Source organism: Euleptes europaea, chromosome 4, assembly GCF_029931775.1.
Source record: "Euleptes europaea isolate rEulEur1 chromosome 4, rEulEur1.hap1, whole genome shotgun sequence".
Taxonomy (NCBI): domain Eukaryota; kingdom Metazoa; phylum Chordata; class Lepidosauria; order Squamata; family Sphaerodactylidae; genus Euleptes; species Euleptes europaea.
In genome coordinates this window covers 71,137,284-71,162,193 of record NC_079315.1, presented here as the reverse complement: position 1 = coordinate 71,162,193, position 24,910 = coordinate 71,137,284, and the positions used below count along the sequence as shown (strand labels likewise).

Below are 24,910 nucleotides of genomic sequence, written 5' to 3'. Positions count from 1 at the left end.
ACTGACCTTTTAGTCCAGATCTAATGCACTCCTGTTCTACCATATCTGTGTACTGGTCTAAATTTGTTGAAGAATGGGGGAAAGTTTTCTGCTTTGGTCTGTTTCAGAACGCATAACTGACGCATAACTCAGAAAAAGGGTCAGCCTAGGCATATACTGTTTGTCCTCTTCAAGACAGACCTTTCTCTTTTCCACAATGATAGCATTACTGCACATTCACATAAAAGAATGTGAAAAAGGCAAATAAAGCCAAAAACACACCAAAAAATGAACATACATCCAATACATGGAAGTTTAGTCTATACTTTTGTTGCACAGTGAAGTAGTAGAGACATTCAGTCTTCTCCAAGTCAGCACAGTGCTGATCATGGATGCATTATGGATGCCTCTAATGCAGACTTTTGATATCTAGACTTCTGAAACAGACCAAAGCAGAAAACTTTCCCCCATTCTTCAACAAATTTAGACCATCACCTCATGGGTCACTCCAAATTCTAGGGTCTCTTTCCCACAAACTGGTAGTGTACGCATAACTGATGTCTCATCAAAAGTTAGCCAATGCTCATAAAAAGTTTTGACATTTATATTGCAGGCTTAACATGCAATTGTCTGCAGCTGCAGCCCACAGTTCTTAAAACTATTTTTATTATAGTCCCAAGATAGATGAGCTTTTGCAAGCAATTGTAACATCAGTGAGATGCGACAATTAGCAATGATTGCTGGCTTAATCTTTTAACCGCTACAACATCAGCTGCATCAGAAGCAATGGCAGGACACAATGTGACATTTGCAGCTAGATATGTAGGGCTTCACCACAGAAAGGCTAAATAAAACTAGACTTCTGAAACTGTGAAAATGCAACACAGTATAGTTAAAGGGAGAGGGCAATTTTAGACTTTGAATGGGACAGAAAGCACAAACGTGGCCTATAAAACAAAGCCCCCTTCCTGACCCTATCTGCGTACTTTTTACTGAATTGTTAAAAAGAAAAGTAGAATTTATTGTCGAAGGCTTTCACGGTCAGAGTTCATTGGTTCTTGTAGGTTATCCGGGCTGTGTAACCGTACATTATCACTAGTACATTATCTTGATACTTACAGGACAATGATTAGCACATTACTTCTGCAGGACAGTACTCAGCTCAAACCCAACCCCTCTCTGACTCTTCCTACACACTTGACACTGAGAGACACTGTCCTTCAGTGTTACTACTCTGAAGATGCCTGCCACAGCTGCTGGAGAAATGTCAGGAAAGAAAATTCCAAGACTACGGTTACACAGCCCGGATAACCTACAAGAACCAAAAGTAGAATTGTTGGAGAACAGAAATCATATAGATGTGTAAGTCTCTAAAATCTGGAAAAATAATACTGTGAGCTTGGAGAATAAAGACACATGAAAATCAATAGGTAGGCACAGAAATTACTGTTACGACACTGTTTCCCCCCATGACCAATCCTATTCAAGAGTGATGTGCGGATATGCTCACCATTCCAACACTACCAATACTTAGTTACAACCAACTATTTCTCATTAGTTGGTCTCATTAGTTACAACCAACTATTTCTCATCAGCTAAATTACCTCACCTCCATCGTGAATGAATGAAACCATCCATGTTGTAATACTTCAAGGGATGGGGTATCAGAGATAAGGAGGTGGATTGAATCAACAGTGAAGAGAAGCTAGCAAAATCACCAGAGATTCCTTTTTAAGGGTAAGCCTCATTATGTAGGCAGCCATTTGGAACACCCCACCCTATCCCCTTGAGGCCAGAGCAAACATCTTAACTTCCAAATCAGGTCACAGTACGCCTTATCTCCTTCAGGCCTTGTTGAAGTATCACAAATTACACTACAATGATCTGACAAACCACTAGTTAAAAGGCACAAGGATGAAATTGCAACACTGTGACTTAACAATTAATGTGTGTGTTATTTCTGAGTGGTTCGAAGTTCTCTTCATTTAGAACGTGTCAGTTTTTCTTTTTATGGAAAGTAACTTGTAACTATTTATATTCTGACAAGAGCGTGGAATAACTAGCAAGTGTTTTCATCCTAGCTCATTTGGATACCTTTAAGACGCAGCTTTATCACATGCTGAAAAAGGCAAATACAACCGTAGCAGCTCAACACAGTCTCATTAACGACCAGTACACAACAAGTGCCAGCATGTCTGAGAAAGAACTGATCATAGGCACATAAGGAGTATCCATAGCTAGAAACAATTTTTATATCATGATTAAAATAAGTTTATCAATTGTCAAGCTTAGTTTTTCCAAGTATAGCTCATGGCCTTATTGGAATCATTGCAAGAAGGACCTTAAGTTCCAGACTGCTTCACATATCTGTCTGTAGGCAAAAATGACATGAACATCATAGCATAGAGAATATTCGGCTCAGGGAAGAGAACCACTGGAAAAGAGGTGGCAAAGGGGGAGTGTTAAGTGGCTAGTTCACTTAGCAGCACTGGGGTGTAGGAATCAGGGGACATAACTCAGTGAAAAAAATTAAGGTGGGAGATGTATATTTTTAAAGTGTTCAGACAAGGGATATTATTTTATTTTATGAAGACTTTGAGACACGGCATCGTGTTGGGATCTGGATACCAGAGTTCATGGGGATGACTGTACCTGATCGTAGTTCCATGCAGTCGGTCAATTTTTTTATTTAACTCTGCAATAATGCTGTGGAGCTCTGTGATTCGCTCTTCATAGCGAAGCGTCGTCCGCTCTTGCACATCTTCGTGCTCTCTCATTAGGTGAGACTGTTCACACTAAAAACAGCAGAATAAAGAAGTTAAAAGGAAGAATATGGGCATTACTATTGGCTACACAGAAATTAAATGCAAAGCATCGCTTCTTATGCTGTGTCAGCTTCCCCCTCATAAAACCTAATTGCAGGTTTTGACTATGAAACTACAAAAAAGCCTAAAACATGGCTTAGCAGGTAGTTTTCCAGGATATTTGAGTTTCATTTAATTGGATGATATTCAGAACATGACAACACACACTGCAAATAGTTTTGCTTTTTGTATTGACTTTGTGTTTTGGTCACCTCTTTATTGTTGGACAAAAAAGCACACAAACAAAAAAATCTCCAAAATGAAATCCTCTCATTCAGTAGTCTCACAGTGCCTTTATTACAACATTTATTTTATTTAGCTATTTATACCCTCCTTTCTCCCCAATGGAGACCCAAAGTTGTTCCTTCCTCCCTCCATTGTAGTCTAACAATCATGTTGTAAAGTAGGTTAGGCTGAGAAAGAATGACTGGCCTGAGCTCATCTAGTGAGTTTTCATGGCACAGTGAGATTTTGAACTTGGATCTCCCAGATCCCAGGCAGACACACTAATTAGTACACCATACTAACTTTCATTGCAGATTTCAGCACTGTTTTCAACAAAGAAAATAACACCACCTTCACTCTGATCTAGGACCATTAATCTGATCTTATCTACAGGTTAAAATCCTGATCTTCCTATGGAAGTTCACTGGATGATTTTGGACCAATCACATACTTTCAGTGAAGTTGGCCAAATCTTTATGAACTGGCCAAATCTCTGGATACTTAAATCCGATGACAGGAGCTGTGAACAGGCAAGACAGATCATTCTACAAACCTGAAAAGGGCCCCAGGTTTGCAGAAAAACTGAAATCTAAAAAAAAAATTGACAGGTTTTTTAATCCAAAAAATGATAAAAGGAGCATCTGTAGGTTTAAGCAACGGATTCCTTCCACGGCTGTTGCTAGGCAACCACAGGTTCTGGGTTTCAGATTCTGTGAGTAAAAGGCATGTGGAGGGGCAGGGCCCTTTCCAGGCCTATTTTGGCCTTTGAGGCTTTGAGACTCTTTGGGGCCAGGCTTGGCTAAGTTGCCAGCGCCAGGATGGGAAATTCCTGGAGACTTTGTGGCGAAGTTTGAGGAGGGCACGGTTTGGAGAGGGAAGAGGTCTCAGCAGAGTAAAATGCGATAGAGTCCACCCTCCAAAGCAGCCATTTTCTCCTTGGGGACAGATCTCACTTGACTGGAGTTCAGTTGTAATTCCAGGGGATTTCAAAGTCCCACCTGGAGGCTGGCAACCCTAGGCCTGGCAGCAACCTCTGGGTGACTTGATACCATCTGACTTGCATGATTCAACCAGGCCTGGCTGCTTGCTACTGTTCAACAGCAGCCACCTTTGAAAGCCAGTGTGGTGGCGCAGTTAGAGCGTCAGAGCAGGGTCTGCGAGACCCAGGTTAAAATCCCCATCTTCCTATGGAAGCTCACTGGATGATTTTGGACCAATCACATACTTTCAGCCTAACCTACCTCACAGGGGTGTTGTGCGGATAGAAAGGAGGAGAGAAGGCTAATGCAAGCTGTTTTGGCCCCCACTAAGGAGAAATACTGTAGTTTTTAAAAGTGGAGGCTGCAGGGGAGGAGGAGATGGAAAACGTAAGACAGAGGGTCATATAAAGGTAGGTTGGCTGTTGGATGGGAAGGAGATAGAATTGCCAACTCTAGGTTGGGAAATTCCTGGAGTTTTATGGGGTGGAGCCTGGGGTGGGGAGGGTTTGAGGAGGGGAGGGACCTCAGATGGGTATAATGCCATAGACGCCCTCCAAAGCAGCCATTTCCTCCAGGGGAACTAGGGTTGACAGCCTCCAGGTGAGGGCTGGACATCACCTGGAATTACAACTGATTGCCAGATGATATAGATCAGTTTCTCATCTTCTCAAAGCTCCACCCCCAAATCGCCAGGAATTTCCCAACCTGAAGCTGGCAACCCTAAAGGGAACTGATCTCTGTAGTTGGGAGGTTCATTGTGATTCCGGGAGAGCTACTGCTGCGGAGGGGGGGGGGAGAGAAGGTGGGCGGCCGGGAGGGTGATGTGGGCAGAAAGAGAGAAAAAGTGACAGGCATGAAGGAGAGCAAGAGTAAGAAAAGGGGTGGCAGGAGGGACAAAGAGTGAGAGACTGAAAGAAGTAGGAGGAGAAAGGAGGAAGCAAAGGCGGAGGAATGGGACAGCTGTTTCTGCAAGTTTCTTGTGGGTCCCCACTTGTTTTCAAATAATTCTAAACCCATCTTGTTCAAGTCAAACCATTTTGTTAAAGCAACAGGTCTGCAACAATCATTAGAACAGGAACAACTAGAAAATGTATAGCATCTTCATGATTTGGGTAGCTGGAGCAGTGATCCCCAACGTGGTGACCGCCAAAGTGTTTCTTTGCACCCACTTGCTTCTTCCCCATAATGTTCTTAATCAAAGCGAAGAGCCAATACTCGGGTTTCTCCAGAAAAGAAGAAATGGCCTGTGGCAAGGTCTCATCAGAACGTACGAGTGCACATTCCTGGAGCCTGTGGTTGCTGCTTAATCTCAGTGTGAAAGACCAGAATCTGACAGGTTTGATTACCGTATTTTTCCGTGTATAAGACAATGTTTTTTTCTTTTAAAAAATAGTAAAAAATTGGGGGGGTGTCTTATACACAGAATACACGGAAAAATTCGGGCGGGGAAGAGAGGGGGCGGGGAAGAACCCAGTCACCCTGTCCAGCCGGCGGCCGGCCTTCCGATGGGCCCCACTCTCTTCCCCACCTGTATTTTTCCATGAATAAGACGCCCCCATGTATAAGACGACCCCTGATTTCTTAATTTTGGGTTCAAAAAAAATAGGGGTCGTCTTATACATGGGGGCGTCTTAGACACGGAAAAATACGGTAGTTTTTCACTGGCTACGTGCCGCAAATAAATTATCTATCTATCTATTGGTAGTTTTTTATGTCTAGAATAAGTTTTGTTTCCCACTTTTACTGAAACCAGAGCACTTCAGAAGACTTTCTATAGGAAACTATTAAAAAGTTGGATTAGTTCTGAGGAGGCCTGAGTTCAGCTCCAGACTCACTGAAGCTCCCAGTGGGTGACCTTGAGTGTGTAACACTCTCAAAGATTTCTGAGAAGACAGAATGAAGGAAAAGAGAATGGAGGAAAGGAGAACGGTACACACCATCTTGATCTTAAGAGGAAGGGCAGGGTAAAAATGTAAAAGGCAGACAGGCACAAGCACTCCACTTTGTATCTGAATCCGCTCCTCAGCCTGAGACTGTAGCAACTAATAGCATCACCATCAGGTGTCAATCACCTGAAAAGGGAGACCATGCAGTAGTATGTGGGTGTTGCCTTGAACTTGATAGCACAAGCTCTGCAGATGTAGGAGCCAACTGTTTCAGTACACTGTCTCTCATACGGCTATATTTTTCTTTTCCAGTTTAAAGAGCTTGCATAAAAGGTTTCCTAAACAGTCTCTCCCATAAAAAAAAGCAGATGTTCCCTGACCTAGACTAGGAGAACTTCAGTGCTCCAGAGTCCAATCAGAGAAATGTCCTGGCCAGGAAGTCTGCAGAAATTGCACAACCAATAAATCCAACAGACTCCAGGACTGGATCTGCCACGTATGCTGCTGTCATAGAGATTTTGTTGATATCTTTTTACTGTCCTGAAACTGAACTCTAAGATCAGCTCTAAATCAATGGTACCCTTCTCTCTCTCCCCACACCCACACCCCCGTGTACTAACAGGCTGGCACAGGAAGGGACATTTTGATGGGTGGAAGGATCTCTGCATAGCCCTTTTCTCTGCAGGGCCCCCAATTTGGATCAGAGATGAATGCACCTGAAATTTATTTCCAAGAAATGCTTGGAGATCCGTAATATCTCTCTTGTCTAAGATGGGCCAGCAGCACATCTGAGGAATGTATCACATCCTCTTTTCAGATAATCTTTTGCTTTCTTTCATAACTTTCACATGAAAATGTTCTGCAGTACTTCTTTTTATACAGTTTCCTATGATACACTCTAGTGCACACCAGCTCTATTTTTTTTTTAAATCAAAGCCATGTCTATCCAGTTCTGGAGCATTTCCCCCCTCAGAACTAAAATTATATTTCAGATAGTTTTGAGTGTAACAATTATTTTCCGACAATACATAAAAACTCTAACAAATTTCATCTCTCTAAGCTGTGTACTGAAGAAATGAATACTGTTTATCTCGTCTAAAGATAAATGGATTGGTATTAACGGATTTTAGCCATCTTGAGCTCCCTCAAATCAACACACGGACCACATTTTTCAAAACAAACCTTATCTGTTGACAGACACATATAGCAAATGCAGCAGACTAAAAATGAGTGAGGGCATCAAATGTTGGAAAAGGGCTCAGTGAGCTTAGAAAACAAATTTATGTATTTTCCTTCTTAGGTCAATTCTGAATCCAGGCTGCTGGCAGTCCAGATAAAACAGAAACACACATTATTGAACAGAGAAAGACAGGCTAGCCCAGGGTCACTCAGCAAGTTTCATGGCAGAGGGAGGATTTGAACTCAAATCTCCCAGCTCCTAGTTCAACACTTTAAGCACTATACCTACTATCATATATTCATGTGGTAGCAGTAGATAATTTGCAATTCTTCATTTATAAAATTAAGGTAGCTTCATCACTATGATGCAGTCTCAGGATTAACTGCAATTCATAACACTGTTTGGAAGGTAAGTGATTGGCAAAGGCAATACCTAGATAAGAAAAATGCTTTCAAATGTAGAGCAATTCTGGTAGCTAGAAAAACAAAAAAAGTCAAGAGCTTTGCAAACATTTTTGGGGATAAGGTTACAGAGATAAATCTCATACAACGTGGAAATCCAGGCATTATGTCAATTTAAGCCTGATTTCCTACATAAAAAATAGGTACCTGGAAAAACTCTGGGCAGTAAAATTATTACTAAAGAAACACAGTAAGAAAAACAATGTCAGGCACAGAATACTGATATAATAAACAAAATGCCTGCATCTTTATCAAAACCTGTAATAGCATATTAGTAAACATTACATAAACATATTTTATTATAAGACTAAACTCACAACCCAGATATCTGGTAATAAATTCCCCACAGGCCCAGGTACCTGAATGAGATAGAAGTCAAATTTTGGCAATGAAAGCTAGACAAGAAGTCAGGATACTGCAAGTCATTATCTGATTCAACACACCCAATAGCATCTGGAATTCACAGGGAAATTCCAGTTCAGTTGGGTGGGGAGAGGTACAATGCCAACAGGATTAATTTACTGTTATGTTAAGCATGGGATGAATACCTGAATAATCATCCAAAGGTCCCCCCCTCGCAGGGTTGTTTGTCTACAGTTGAATATGATGCTTGAATGTGTCAGTGGGTAGAACAGAAGGATTAAGGATTCTGACTAAAACTCTGTATCTCAGTTCTATTATGACACGGAGATCATGTGCATTTCCAGGCCATCCACCAACAAGCAAATCAAATTAATCAATTTGTCACAAAGCCAACTCAGCTCGATAATTACATTGAATCATTCTGCAAAAAGTCACTCTATGTAATTTCTTCACTTTTGCACCAGACAGACAGCATTCCAGTATTCCAGAGCAGGAATTTCCCAATTTTATGTTTGTGGCAATCTAAAAAAACTGTATTACAATGAATTAAAGTAAGTCATTGTAACAATAGTCTGGGATGAAACAGTTTCACGATAAGTCTTCTGTTTCATCATGACTTAAAAGATACAGGCATGCATCCTATCATAGGCTGAAGGAAGTTCCTCTAGGCTAAGGAGACTTCTTCCTACTTAAGTGCCTTTTCCTCCAACAGAAAAGCCAATTAAATTGAAAGAAGACTCCTTCCGTTGGAAAAAGGCTTTAAAGTTTGCTCAGTGGAATGGTAGGATACATTTTCTTATTTAAAATATTTACATCCCACCTTATCTCACACTTAAGACAGCTAGCAAAGAAACAAGCTGCAAACACATAAAACAACACTCAATGAGATAACAGACAAGATAAAAGCAACACAGACAGATCTCAAAAATAGTTTACCCTTTATCAAATAACTTTGGAAATGAAAAAAGGATCAGAGGAGCATGCCTAATATATTAGGTGCTGTGGAACACAGGCAGGATAATGCTGCTGCAGATTTGCGGGCCCAGGCCTAGGAGGGATCCCGCAGCCTCGGCATGGTCCCCCCCCCCAGCTCCAACCTTTCCCCCCCGGGGGGCTAGCCCAAGGGCCCCATTGAAGACAAGACAACCTGTATGGATGAAAACAGGCCACAACTTTATTATTTACAGCACTAGGCATTGGCAAGCATGGAGGCAGCGTCCTGACATCAGGTGACCCGTTGCCAGCTGATGTATCCTGCGCCCAGCACCCTGCTGAGCGCAGCCTGAGATGGCAGTATCCGGGACCCACATGGACGGCAGCCACTGTGTGGTCCCCTGCCACTTGGGAGGATGACCTTACAGCACACGTCTGGGCCTGTCCACACACAGGCCTTCCCAAAAACCCCTATTGGGGTCCCCAGCCTGGGAAAAGGGGGCTTGCAGGCCAGCTTTTCCCCAAACAGGATCTGGCCCCATGCTGAAACCGCCACAAGAGGAGGCCGGAGAAAAAGGGGGAAGAAGAGACCAGGCTCATCTAGAGATGGCTGTAGACAAGGCAAGCCATCCGGGCTGCTGGTTGACATGAACAGAGAAGTAGTTGAAAAGCACCTGGCTGCAACAGGTGAGTACAAATTCCCCAGGCCAGATGGTATGCACCTGAGAGTGCTCATAGAACTTTCTAGAGAGCTTGCAGAGCATTTGTCCAATTATAAGATTAGTGTGCTGGACAATCTAGCCCATGCAGCATCCTGTATCCAACAGCAGCCAGTCAGACGGTTGGATCCAGTGATACTTGAGCAGAATCGAAAATGTGCTTAGCACAGTTCCACTTGTGCACGTGCTGTGCAATGGCAGCAGCAACAACAATTGCATCAATATTGACCAGAACTGTACACTATACAGAATGGCTGCACCAGGAGCTTGTATAAGGGTACCACTGTAATGGCAGTTTTATTCTCCCTTTCCTGATGATCCCCAGCATGGTGTTTGCCTGTTAAAAATTGTCACAGCACACCGAGCAAGAACTTTCAGCAAGTTATCAAACCCAATCCCAAGGCCCTTTTCCTCTCATCTGTCACCATCAGTTCAAACCCCATCAGCATACAATTAAAATTAAGATGTTTGGCCTGATATGCATCGCATTGCCTTTACTTATCTTGAAATACATTGCCCATTTCCTCTTTACAAGCATTTAGAAAGGCCTTTAAGGAACTGTTCTTCTCAAGTGCCTTCCCTTTATTGTTGCTGTAAAGGTAAAGGTCCCCTGTGCAAGCACCAGGTCATTCCTGACCCATGGGGTGACGTCACATTCCGACGTTTCCAAGGCAGACTTTGTTTGCGGGGTGGTTTGCCAGTGCCTTCCCCAGTCATCTTCCCTTTACCCCCAGCAGGCTGGGCACTCATTTCACCGACCTCAGAAGGATGGAAGGCTGAGTCAACCTTGAGCCGGCTACCTGAAACCGACTTCCGTCGGGATCGAACTCAGGTCGTGAGCAGAGCTTTTGACTGCAGTACTGCAGCTTAACACTGCGCCATGGGGCTCCTATTGTTGCTGTATTTGGTTTTTTTTTTTGGTGTGACTTTTCAAGATGGGCAATTGATAGGCAGCTGGAATTGCAATCCATTTTTGGACCAGAGAGAGGTGTTGGGTTAAGTTTTTAACCTATATTTATGTTTTCTAAAATAAACCTAAAATATAATAAATACAATTTTGAAACCCCCACCCCCCAAAAAAACCCTACTCAAACATCTTAACTTCTGTGAGCTTTTTTTAAGGTGGGGTAACCATGTTTTAAAACAGATACAAATAAAAACCTAAATATTTGACACACACCCTGCAAAGAAGAGATGGGGATACCCCCCCCAATGGGTTGGAGCTGTTCCAGAGTCCAGCGAACATGTGGCCGATATTTTGAAACAGACTGAAACAAAGAACTCTCATTGTGTCAGCCAGTCTAAAAGGAGTAGAAAATCATGACAGATGGGTTGCATCATTTTGCATCCCTCTTGTAATCTGATACAAACCAAATTCAAAGCAAGTTTGCTGATGAAAGGCAAACCCATGAATTGTCTAAGGAACAGACAGTTCACATCAGTGGAAGGGGAAACTCAGTGCATATATCCAGCTGTGCCCCATTCAATGATGTTAGGAGAGTAGCCCACAGTTCCAGAAGCTCTGTCTTTCAAAGAAGTATACATGGGACTCTAGGTCTATGCAAACAAAATTATGTCTTCTCCTTTAAAAACAATCTAGACTACACACGTAGAAGACACTTTTACGTTTTTTCCTAAACAACAGTTCATACTGTTTTCCAATTTTTTCATCGTGTCCGTATTTTAAAAGTCCCTCTTTTATTTGACCAAGAGCTATCTTCCAACAGTGCATTCAACCTGGTTAAGATGTTCAAAGCAGCAACAGCAAAAACATTTTTAGCACACTGAATAAATCACTTACCTGTGCCTTTGCCAATTTCTTTTCTAGCAAATCCCTCTCCCGTTCTGTTTGCTGCAGGCGTTTATTAAGTTCAACGATGTCTCCTTTCAGTGATGCCAGAGCTGCTAAGTGGAGCTGTAACACACAAGCAGAAGCAGCTAAATGAAATACAATCCACGTGTACTGCTTGCTTAGATTTACTCTGAAATAACATAGGCCATGGAAATGACTGAAGACTAGTGTGATATTTCACATTCCAGAATTTTTCAAACACAAAACAGGAAAAACTAATCATCACCTCAAATACTTCCACTTAGTTCTTATTTCTGAATCTTTGTGCATTATTTTAAATCACTCTAGATTACGCTGGCTCTGAGTTTTATGCTACTGAAGGCATACAAAATATTTTGGCTCACTTTTATTTGTATTAGACAGTGCCATCATCACTGGCTATAGGAAGGCTTGACCAAACATCACCACTACTAACAAAATAGTGTATGTTCACATGGTGAAACATATTTACATGGTCAACAAAGATTATTTCCTTACAGGCAGTGGTATCAGGTTATGTATATGGGCTACATGAACACCATAACACTATTTTAGAGAATATTAGTGAAGGCATAGGGCTTTAGATGCCATTCTGTAAAATGAATCAAAATTTCCCCAGTTTAATGACCTACAATGTTCAGGTAGTGTCAGGGTTTATTTCCCCAGGTCTCACAGTAATTAATCTAGTTTAAGATTACCAAAAGCGAACTAAAGGGCAGGGAACATATTTCTTTTCCTGGGTGGCTTATCTGAATTAAATAATTATATCAAAATTACTGATAAAAGCAAAATATGGATATCTAAAGCTACTTTTGGATTATGATGCTCAAATTATATCTCTGGCATATACAGGCTCTAACTTGCACTCTCCTATGCAAAAACAGACACATACAAGACACTGCTAGGGAGTCAAAGTCAAATTAGCTCCCAACAGGCACATCCTGGATATTCAGAGGCTTTATATACATTATTCTATCAGTTTATTTCTCTTTCCAAGGAACCTTGACTCAAGATCTAATTTATAAGTACAGCACTACCTTGTGTCATAACTTTTCTTTATGTTTACTAAGTATCATTTTTACACTGTCTGTATCACTTTTAGGCAGCCTTCTTTGCCCTTAGTCTTCAATAACTGATTTCATGCTGTTCTTGAATCTGACATTCAAGAGTTATATGAGTTATCCAAGATTCAAACTTCAACAACAGAGACCAAGGAAAAACATAACACAAAATAGGTAATGCAAAATCTGTAAATGTGAGAGAATAACGACCATCTACATTACACAATACACAAAGTTCAGGTTTGATTTCAGACAATGTTACATTATCTGGTTTAATTTTATAAGGGTGATTAAGATCAAGTCAAAAGGGACACCCTGCCCCATAAAATCTTTTTTTTTTAAAGGAGAAATTTAAAATCATTTTGGGTGAGAAAACAAATATGACTCTTCACACTGAATAGACAAGCATATTCATTTACTTAAAAAAAATTTTTTAATTGTTTTCCTTCATTTAATACATCCATGTAAAAATCAGCATTTAACACTAAAATTTGATAAAAATAATAAAAAATCTATAATATATCTATAATAAACATATAATGACTCCCCCCTCACCCTCTTCCACCTACAAATAAAGTGTACATACTTTTGCTATTTAAACTAATTCCCATATTGGTTAATGAATATATATAGAAATATTTACTTATCATGTCTGATGTTATTCATTAAATATCTTATTATGTTCATAATACAAGGTATACATGAGAGATTAAATCAAAGAATATCCTTTAAACGGTCCCATTAAAAAGTAATTTTCACAATAATTTCTCCACGCCTCCCATTCCCCCAAAAATTGTGCATTATCATTCTGATTTATCAAAGCCGTAGGTTTCGCCATCTCTGTCAATTCCAGCATTTTATTTATCCAGTCTTTTCTGGTCGGTATCTCATCAGTTTTCCATTTAGCTGCATATATCACCCGTGCAGCCGTGGTGGCATATACTAACAAAGTCCGATGAATAAGAATAGTGTCCGGTATCATGCTCAATAGCATCATTTCAGGTGTTTTAGGAATATTTTGATGTAAAATCAACCTTATTTCATTATATATCATCTCCCAAAATTCCTTAGCTTTTTCACAGGTCCACCAAATATGATGAAATGTTCCAACTTCCTTATTACATTTCCAACAGTTTGGTGACATTGTGGGAAATGATTTTGCTAGTTTCTTCGGTGTTAAATACCATTTATACATCATTTTATATATATTTTCTCTTAACAGATGCGAGGATATAAGTTTCAAATCTCTTGTCCATAGCCTTTCCCATTTTTGCAACATTATATCATGGCCCAACATTTGCGCCCAGCTAATCATAGTTGGTTTTATTCGATCTTGTTCACAATAAAGTTCTAACAATAGTTTGTACATCTTAGATATTAGATGATCATTTGTATCCAGTAAAAGTTTCTGTAAGGTTGATTTGGTTTTAGAAAATCCTGTTTTCAGGTCTTGTTGAAAAACCGAATTAATTTGGTGGTACTGGAACCAAGTCAGTAAGTCTTTAACTTCTTCATAGTCTTTAAGTGAACATTTTATACCTTCCCATTTCAGAAGATCTTGATAAGTTAAAAATTGGGCCGGTCTTAATGGACGTAAAGTTAACATTTCTTGTGCTGAAACCCACAACGGAGTTTTTACTTCTAATAGGTGTTTATATCTAGTCCATATCCTATAAAGAGATGATTTAACCATATGTTGCTGGAATGATGCATGAGATTTAACTTTATTGTACCACAAATAACCATGCCATTCACTTCTATTGTCATATCCCTCTAAATCCAGTAATCGTATATTTTTTAAGTCCATCCAGTCTTTCAACCATACTAAAGCAGCCGCTTCAGCATATAATTTAAAATTAGGAAGTGCAAGTCCACCTCTTTCTTTCAAATCAGTCAAGTATTTATATGCAATCCTTGGTTTTTTACCTTGCCAGATAAAATTCATTAAGTCTTTTTTCCAGGTATTAAAGTATTTTACTTGGGATATAATGGGAAGATTTTGAAACAAAAATAACAATCTTGGTAGTACATTTATCTGTATTGTCAAAATGCGGCCTAACAGGGACAAGTTCTTATTTGTCCAAATCATCATGTCTTTCTTTATCTCTTCCCATAATTTAATGTAATTGTTAGTAACCAAGTCCGCATTCCTTGTAGCAATCCAAATTCCCAAGTATTTTACTTTAGTCACTTTCTGCCAGCCTGTCATAGCAATAAAGTGTTTTTGTTCTGAACCAGAAACATTTTTAAAAATTGTTTGTGTTTTCTCTTGGTTAATTTTAAATCCTGAGACCTTGCTATAAGAGTCCAATATCTCCTTCAAATTAATTGCAGATTTGTTAGGGTCATCTAAAATCAGTAATAGGTTGTCCGCAAACGCCCTCACTTTAAATTCCTGTTTATTTTTAACCCATTTACATCCTGCGATTCACGAATCTTACAACATAAAGATTCTAAAACCAAGATAAAAAGCAAAGGAGAAAGTGGACATCCTTGTCTCGTCCCTTTTTGTATATTACATTCTCCTGACATTGATTCATTAACCAGTATTTTCGCTTGCTGTTTAGTATATATAGCGTTGGTTCTTGTAGATTATCCGGGCTGTGTAACCGTGGTCTTGGAATTTTCTTTCCTGACGTTTTGCCAGCAGCAGACCCCCTCACCTCTGCAGGAGTATATCGTATACCTTGCAGCTGTGGAGAAGTTTACATCGGGACCACAAAACGCAGCATACAAACAAGGATAAAAGAACATGAAAGATACTGCAGACTTGGCCAACCTGAGAAATCAGCAGTGGCTGAACATAGACTGACACAAACAGGACACAGGGTCTTATTCCAAGACACTGAAAGACTGGACAATTCTACCAACTATTTTGTCAGATTGCACAGAGAAGCCATTGAAATTCATAAACATCAGCACAACTTTAACAGAAAAGAAGAGAGTTTAAGAATGAATAAGGCTTGGCTTCCTGCCCTGAAAAACCTCCAGACTAACAAAGGCTACAGTCAACAATAGCCATGCAGATTTCACACATTACCAGATCATTTCAGGATACAATGCTTCCATATTTACATACCACACTCTCATTAGTACATTATCTTGATACTTACAGGACAATGATTAGCACATTATGTCTGCAGGTCAGTACTCAGCTCAAACCCAACCCCTCTCTGACTCTTCCTACATACTTGACACTGAGAGACACTGTCCTTCAGTGTTACTACTCTGAAGATGCCTGCCACAGCTGCTGGCAAAACGTCAGGAAAGAAAATTCCAAGACCACGGTTACAAGAACCAATGACCTCTGACCGTGAAAGCCTTCGACAATATATATAGCGTCTATGCCTCTTCTAAATTTTTCTCCAAAGTTCATTACTTCCAAGGTCTTTTTCATATAGTCCCAGGAAACCATATCAAACGCTTTTTCTGCATCTAAAAAAACAAAAGCTGCTTTATGTTGAATACTCTGTTCATAATACTCCAAGGCATCCAAAAGTACCCTAACATTGTCTTTAATTTGTCTTCCAGGGACAAAGCCTGCTTGGTCATCGTGAATCAATTCATCAATAAATTTTCTGATTCTAGATGATAAAACTGAAGCATAAATTTTGTAATCCACATTAAGTAACGAGATAGGTCTATAATTAGCCACTTTTTCAGGGTCTTTTCCAGACTTATGAATTAATGAAATAAAAGCATGCAACCATGTTTCAGGTATTGTTCCTGTATCCATTATTGAATTACAAAGCATCAGAAAAGGTTTCATCAGATGTGATTTAAAAGTACGATAAAACGCAGCGGTTATTCCATCTGGTCCTGGAGTTTTGTCTATTTTTTGTTTATTAAAGGCTTCTTCTAATTCCTCTTAAGAGATTGGTTCGTCAAGTAGTCTCTGTTGGGCTAATGATAATTTTTTAATATTTGTAGAGTGTAAAATTTTTTCCATCTTTTTAATTGATATTTCATCCTTTTGATACAGCTTAGTGTAAAGGGATACAAATTCTTTTTGGATGTCTGTTGTGGTGTAAATAGGTCCTTTTGCTGTTTGTAGTTTAGCTATAATTCGCTTTTGAAAAGAATCTCGAAGCTGAGTTGCCAAAAATTTGCCAGGTTTATTTGCCTGCTCAAAGTATCTTTGTTTTGCATATTTCAAGTTTTTATTCATGTCTTCAGAAACCACCATATTCAGTTGGTGTTTAAGGGCATTTATCTTTCTCAAGATAACATCTTTTTTTTTCTTTTTGTAGTTCCAGAAGTAAATCTTGTTCAAGTTTTTGTAAATCCCAAAGAATAGTGTTAGTTAACTGTAACTGCTGTTTCCTCCATGCCGCATTCTTCTGGATCATAAATCCCCTTATCACCGCTTTAAACGCATCCCATACTATATTTAGGGTGGTTTCTCCATTCATGACAAGCATATTCATTTACCAAGTCATTGGCTTTTACAATAAACAAACAAGGGACACACAAAGACTTGTGAGGCCATCTCATTTTCCCCAGCCCCATGATTTCCTCTTTTTCTTCCCTGAAATCTCCCATAGCCTCTCCCCTTTTCCGGCTTCCTTTGCTTTTTCCCACTCACCAGCCAACTGACCATTATCTGCTCCCCATCCTCAGCTTTCCCTCCTTCGCTCCCCCGGAAGCCTCTACCCAGGAAAACTAAGTCCCAGTTGTGCAGTGTCATCTGCTAGTCTGGGCCCAGCTATGTGGTGGGGAGCCTGCAAGAACTTGCAAAGGTAGGGTTGCCAGGTGCCCGCTGGTGGCTGGCAAACCCCCGGCAATTGCCCCCTCTGCTGGCCGACCACCTGAGGGTCGGCGGGCAAACGTGCACGCATGCATGCATACCGCGCGCGGCACTTCCGGTTTAGAACCGGAAGTACCGCCTCGCGAGGGGCCTTTACCTCTTAGTTTGAGTGGTAAAAGGCCGCTTTACCACTCAAACTAAGAGGTAAAGGCCCTTTGTGAGCCGAACTTCCGGTTCTAAACCGGAAGTGCCATGCATGCACGCTTAACCGCAAAAGCCTCCCGCCGGAGGAAAAGAGGGACCTGGTAACCCTATGCAAAGGACACCACATTTCCCCCCTGTTCCCCCTTCTCCGCACCATTTCCTCATTTCCCACCTGCTGGCAACCACCATATTGTCACCTTTCCCTGTGTCCTCCTCTGTTTTTTCACCAACCAACCAACCTACCTACCTTTTATCTCCTCCCCATCTTTGGCTGTATTTATTTCATGTATACCACACCTTTCTTCACAATAGGGACCCAAAGCAACTTACATCGTTCTCCTCTACTCCATTTTATCCTCACATAAACCCTGTGAGGTAAGGCTGTTAATGTGTAAGCGGCCCAAGGTCACGCTGTGTGCTTCCACAGAAGAGTGGCGATTCAAAACGAGATCTCCCAGATCGTATTCTGAGACTCTCATCCCTACACCACACTGTTGTTGTTTTTTGTGTGTGGGATGGCTGCTTTTCAACTGTAGCAAACAGTCAGTCCTGGGTGAGTCATGCAAATTGTGTGATATCAAGTTGCCCATTGGTTGCTGCCAGTCCTAGCCCCGATGAGACCTCCCTCAAAGGCCAAAACAGCCCTGGAAAGGGCCCTGCCACCCCCCTGCCTTTTACTGACAAAAACCAAGGCTTCAACTGACGATACTGTTGAGGTTTCCTAGCAACATCCTCTGAGGGCATTCATTTCTTCAAGTTGCAGGTGCTGCTTCTATAGTTTTTGGTGGGTTTCAACCCTCCTCCCCCCTGTGTTGTTTTACTGCATGTGTTAGTAAAATCAAATCAAATTGTTCTACGCTATGTAAAGTAAGAGGAAGTTTGACAATAGAATGTTTGGCAAAGATTTCTTTCTTTCTCTTTTGTGGGTGTGGGATAAAGGTCAGTTTTGATTTCAAGACAAAGCAGTAATTCACAGACCATTTAAATTGCTATACTAGTATGGTCAGTTTGTGAACAGATCGCTCAGCATTTTGTTGAATTTCATAGCTATTTGGGCTTTGGCATGTGAGCATATTCACTGTAGTATCACTCTATTCTTAGCTGCTACCTTTTAGTGAAAGGAATGTTCCAGCAACACAAATATCTAGTCAATGATTAATTTTATAATAGGTAAACATGTGCACATTAAAAATATACAAGCAAAAATTTGGGACAATCTAGAAAAGATTAGATATAGTTAAGATCTATTTAAATGAATGGCATGCTGTACACTGAAACACTTGGGATTTCAATACAAGTTAATCACTCCTCATCTTTGGCTGAATTCCACAAACACTCTACTAATACTCACAGTTTCAAATATATACTTAAAGAAATATAGGCCGTTTAACTTATCAGTGTGAAGAATAGAGATTTCAGGACTACGTGAATATAGCATACAGCTGATACAGGCTGAGTATCCCTTATCTGGAATCTGATAACTGGACTGATCTGAATACTGGACCTTTTGAGCCGGCATGCAGGCATTACTCGCAGGCCCTCGGCAGTGCCATTGATGGTTCGATGTACACAAAATTATTAAAAATATTGTTTAAAATTACATTCAGGCTGTGTGTATAAAGTATATATAAAACATAAATGAATTTCGTGTTTAGACTTGGGTCTCATCCCCAGGATATCTCATTATGTATATGCAAAAATTCCAAAATATTCCAAAATACAGAAAGATCCAAAGTACAGACCACTTCTGGTCCCGAGCAGTCCAGATAAGGGATATTCAACCTGTACTTACCTGATACTCCTTGTCACACAGGCTTGATAAGTGTCATTATTTCATGTAGTGAGACACACAATACCGACTAGACAAATGGAGAATAAAGGCAGACATTCTGAACAAGAACCAGTTCTTGGTTTGTAGAATTTTCTTTATCGTTCCATAATACATGCAAGCATTGTATAATTTCTAGAAGAAGCTGTGAGAGAAGCACGCACATGATAAAGTGAATGTATCTGACAAGGATGCTAAACCAGTGAATTTCTTAGTACCCAGCTAGGTATAGGATCTCAAAACTTACCGTAAGTGCTGCAGTAAATGCAGTCAGCCAAAACAATGTAATCACATCAATATCTACACACATAACTGCAAACACTTAAACATTCTAGCACTAGCACTTCAGTGAGAAAATATTACTTCAAGGAGAAAATATTAAAATTAAAAAGTAGAATTTTAATCGTAAATTAATCTAGTGTAATCAAGAGACCCTTACTCTTGATGATTTCTAAATACAGCTTCAAATCCTTGAGTCGCATCTTCTGAAGACAATCACACAGAGAGAAGCAAAGTATATATTTAAAAATGTTTGCATTGTTCATAATTGTATAGTATGCTCCAGTAGCTTTCTGTTTTGCAGAAGCAAGTTAGAAGTGAAGCAACCACTCTAGCAACAATAAAGTAAGACCAAGTTACTGGAAACAGCCCCCTCCCCCATTCAAAAATGTCTAATAAATATAAAGCATATATGGGGGGGGGGAGAATCATAAGATCTAAGCATAAGGACACAAATCTTTCCAAATGGCATAAGACTCATATATGTGATTCATTCCGAGCCACACTGGACACACACCACCCTTCCACAGAATTACAGAATTACCCAACTGTTCAGAGGATTCTTGCAAGTTTCAATCATATCTTGCAAGACTGCAACAAACCAGCAAAGCAAAAACAAAGACACACCCCTCAAAATATGGGGATTTATTTCAAAGCTCTAAAACAATATGTCTTCAACACTAAAGAGTCCCTATAACAGTAGTGATAATTGTTAATGACAAAGTGGCCTTCAAGTTCAGGGTTGCATTTGTCTGTGGTGGTTTTTATTTAACTTGCACATCATAAAGGCTGACTCTTTAACTTCTTCTGTACATTGCTGTCTGCTTTGTCAGAAACTGAAATATGTGAAAAGGAACCATCTTGGTGCAATCTTCATCTTAAAATGACACACCTTAATTACTCTAATAAGGTTTTATAAGAAAGGAAGACACAGTCTTTACTGAGACCTTGGTTCATGCAATTATATCTTTGCATCAGGTCTTGTACTGACGCCTCCCATTCCATCCACCCACCCACAATAATTTGAAGCGGCTTAAAGTTGTTGATGGAATGACCAGGAAGGTTAATGTGTTACGCCATTCTTACTGTAATTAAACAAGAACTAGTCTAGTCAATGGAGAAGTAAAGTAACAATCTTTTCAGGGTCAACCTGACAGCATTACTTGCACTTGAGAGCCAGTGTGGTGTAGTGGTTAGAGCACTGGACTAGAATCTGGAAGACCCAGCTTCGAATCCCCACTCAGTCATGAAATCTTGCTGGGTGACTTTGGGCCAGTCAAACACTAACCTACTTCACAGGGCTGTTGTAAGAATGAGGAGGATGTAAGCTGCTTTGAGTCTATATCAGGGAGAAAAGTGGGGTATATTTCCATTTGTTCCTCAGCCTCTTTCTTTTCCCATGGGCTCTCCAGCATTTCTTACAGACGTACTTCGTCAGTTCTTAAAAAGCTAAATCAGCTGCAGTTTATTTCTGTGCAAAATTTTGCTGGTTCTTACCTTTAAAGTCCCTAAATTATCTGGTCCTAATTTATGTAAAGGACCAACTGATTCTGAGCTAGGGCACAAAGAAAGGGAAACTAACTTAATAAAAATAATAATTACAGCTAGGATTCTATTTACTGTTACAAAAAGCCAGAAACAACAGAATGAAGGAAAGCTACTATAGAAAAGTAATTAGAATACTGGACTAGCTCTATGGGAGCTAACGCCTTACTTGCCATGAAAATCACCGGACATTCTCTCTCAGCCTAGCCTACCCCAAAAAGTTGTTATGAGAATAAACAGGGTGCGGGAGAAACATGTCCACTGCTCTGAATTCTTTGGTAGAAGGGTGTGGAAAATACACAATCAATCAACCAATCACTCAATAATTCTCCTAATTCCTTTTCATAGGCAGGTACTGCATTTTGATAATTTATTTATTTTATTTAATTCATTTATCCCTCGTAGGTAGATTAGGCTGAGAGAGTGTGACTGGTCCAAGGTCACCCAGAACACTTCCATAGCATGAGTCAGAATTTGAACCCAGATCTCCCAGATACTAGTCCGACACTTTTAAAACACTACACCACACTGGCTTTCTGAATAAGTGGGGAACAAGATAGTGAAGTCTTTGGGCTGGCATTGTTCCAAGACTTCCCAGTAAAGAACAAACAATAGTTTGTTGCAATGGCTGAATCAGATGAAATAATGGTTTGCAGTTCATTTCTCACTTACAAAACAGGATTCCAAACCACAATTTAATCCCGATTTTTACACTTAACACAAGCCACAAGACATAGTAAAATGCAGCAAAGTTAGCATCATAACTAACAGTGCAATCCTACACAGAGTTAGACCATTCTAAACCCACTAAAATAATTGGGTTATATTAATAGCCTATCCAATGTTATGTTATGTTATATTAATAGCCTATGTAGAACTCCTTGGTTCAGGATGGAAGATTAACTATGTTTGACGCATATAGTCCTTTGTATATATAACAGAACAAGTGATGATCTGAACCGATTTTACCATGTAGTACAGTACTAAAATAATCTGTCAAGAGGTCCCCAATTCATATCTCAGCTTATTTATATACTCACAAAGTAGCCATTGCCAACTATGAGGCCTCAGCCTCCTGTACACCCTTATTATAACATTGGGTAACAAGACTAAGTTATTTTACAGGCTGCTAGGATTATTGGGATGGTGTATGTAAAGCCCTTTGAACAAGCCAGAGTAAGCATATTAGCCGCCTTCTTCTAAGAGGAAAATTGGGGTACAGATACTTTTATAAATTACAATATTTATTAGCACTACTATGATTTTTACTGCTGCTGATAATTGATCTTCCTCATACAGAAAACAGTGGTTATCCTCAAATCTAGTAAGTACAAGTTAGTGTCATTGTTCTGAAACACTATTCTTTCAAGAACACATCAAAATGGGACACTTACTATTCTTTGCGGTCTTACTGAGGTACTAATATCAACTTTGAAAAGGTACACAAACGTCTGTGCTTACTTTTGCATTGCTAAGGAAGTGTGGCGTTTCTGGGGTCTGTACTCAGTTATATTTCAACACCAGATCCTCCATTGCCAAACTAAAAGTCTATTACAAAGAGGCACATTTCTTTAAAGCGATAGATCTCTACTTTAATGGCTCTCAGCCACTTTCTCTCTCAATTTTGTACTGCTTTTTCCTGGCTAATACTTCACAAAGACACATTTTATGACACAAGTGATGAAATGAATGTAATCAAAGTCCATTTCGGCAAATATGCTGACAAAACTGGAATGGAAAACCTTGAAGGAAAGCCATCTTCTAGAAGTAGTGACATGACAACTCAAAATCTCTAAAACAATCTTGCTGTTCAACCCCTAATATGTGGACCTGAAAATATAGCCAATTGCCCATTTTAAGCACCCATCTCAGAAAAGCAAGAATTACTCAAAAACTGTATCATTACTTTTATACTAACTTCCACAAAATACAACAGGAAATACCATCACAAACTGTTATTCTGTGACAATATAGGATTAAAGCTAAAGATACCAATGCATCAAATGAGACATGATCCCTGTTGTGACTAAACTGAAGCAGTTCTATTAGCTGTACACCAGATATTCCCTCTGTTGTCTCATATTTTACACAGGAATGATAGACAAAGGCAAGATTTAAAACGAAACACCTAAGCACAGTGCAAATATACTAATTATGTAACAGTATGTTAAAGCAATTTTAATATAAACACACTTCAGCACTGAGGCAGACTATATCAATGTAAGGACCACTGGATGCATACTGCACCTGGTTCCTCAACTGTACAGTCCCTTCTTCCTGCTTTTTATATGTATGTATATGCCATCAAGTCACAGTCGACTAATGGCAACACCAGCAAGGGGCTTTCAAGGCAGGTGAGAAGCAGAGGTGGTTTGCCATTGCCTTCCTCTGCGAAGCCTTCCTTGTGGTCTCCCTTCCAAATACCGACCGTTTAGCTTCTGAGATCTGATGAGGTCGGGCTGCACCATGCTGCCTTCCCTCCCCTGCTTTTTTATAATTATGGTCAAAGATCAGATTTCTGTGGCTAGGAAACCCAAGCTTAACATCAAAATTAATTACTCAGATTAAGTATATTTTCATATAAATTACTTTTATCCTACTTCTGTAATTTAGGATTGCAAACAGTTTGATGGGCTAGAAGAGAGTGACATAATACTAATTCCAAGTCAGATTGTGTTCTTTCCTGGCAATACTATGAATACTTTGGCAAGCCGCTCACCCTCACAGTCCTAGGTCACAACTGAAGGCCATGTAACAGCATCCATTCACTCACATTCATCCCTTGTTACCTCTTCTCTTCCTTGTCATTTCATCCCCTCTGTTTCTTGTCAGAACTCAGGCTTGAACTATAGTTGAACTATATCTTTCTTATGTTACTCTGTATATTGATGTGTGTGTGTGTGTGAGAGAGAGAGAGAGAGAGAGAGAGAACAACCAATTTTACATACACCTTTAAAGCACCATGTACTAGAGATCCAAGAATCAAGTACTAGCGATCCAAGAATCAAGCTTATTTGCAGGTGTGGCTCCAATACATAATAGTAAGTTCATCATAGCTCTTTTTTTTTTTAATGCTGTAAGCAGTTTTTTTTTTGGGGGGGGGAGCGAAAAATGGGAGATATTCTCAACAGCAACTGAGACGCATGCAATGTCCACTCTTTCCTTACTTTCAATAGCACAAAAGCAATCTTTTAGACAACAGTCTGTATGACCCCCAAATTTAAAATGGATTTTTTTCCTTTGAGTTTGCTGGGCTGAGAGCTTTTCTGCTCTTCCTATTCTATTCTCTCAAAGTAGTATATAAAAGGAGGACCAATCACAAAAATCCCTACCACTCATGCCACAATCCTAAAAATATTTAATTTCAGGAGCAGTTATACTGACCGAAATAACTTCCTACTTCAAGACTGGACTGCAGCCTTGGTCAACTTGCTGTGCTGAACAGCTCAAACTGCAAGTTTTTATGCGTTCCCAACCCCTGCTGCACACTCCACCCCATCCAGTTTGAACAGCACAGTGACAATTAAGCGCTAATAGAGATGTGGCAAACATTCAAAGCCCTTTTATTTCCCACACAGAAAGGTCACCATTACATCAATCTCTGGATGGAGAAACTGTTAAAACAACCTGAAGGAGTAGTAACTATAAAGGGACACAAGTTCTTTTAAAAGATTTGTCAGTCAAAAAATCCCTTCCAAAAATGCTGCGCCTACAGCGCCAAAAGAAGTGTAACCCTATAATCTCTAGGCCAAACAAACATTAGCTTACCTTTCATATTCCCTTCTGCCTTTTTCTTTCATATGAAAGAAAATCCAGGTACTTCAG

General features: G+C 39.9%; 1 protein-coding gene across 2 annotated transcripts in view; it reads right to left on the bottom strand.

Moving 5' to 3' along the window:
• Positions 1-24,910, bottom strand: part of MCC (MCC regulator of WNT signaling pathway) — a 249,633-nt gene that overhangs the window by 74,478 nt on the left and 150,245 nt on the right. For both annotated transcript variants that reach the window (XM_056848103.1, XM_056848104.1), the window contains 2 exons: positions 11,392-11,505; positions 2,632-2,774 (listed from right to left, as the gene is read on the bottom strand). In XM_056848103.1, the coding sequence (XP_056704081.1) occupies positions 2,632-2,774; positions 11,392-11,505 (257 nt within the window). The remainder of the gene's footprint in view (positions 1-2,631; positions 2,775-11,391; positions 11,506-24,910) is intronic.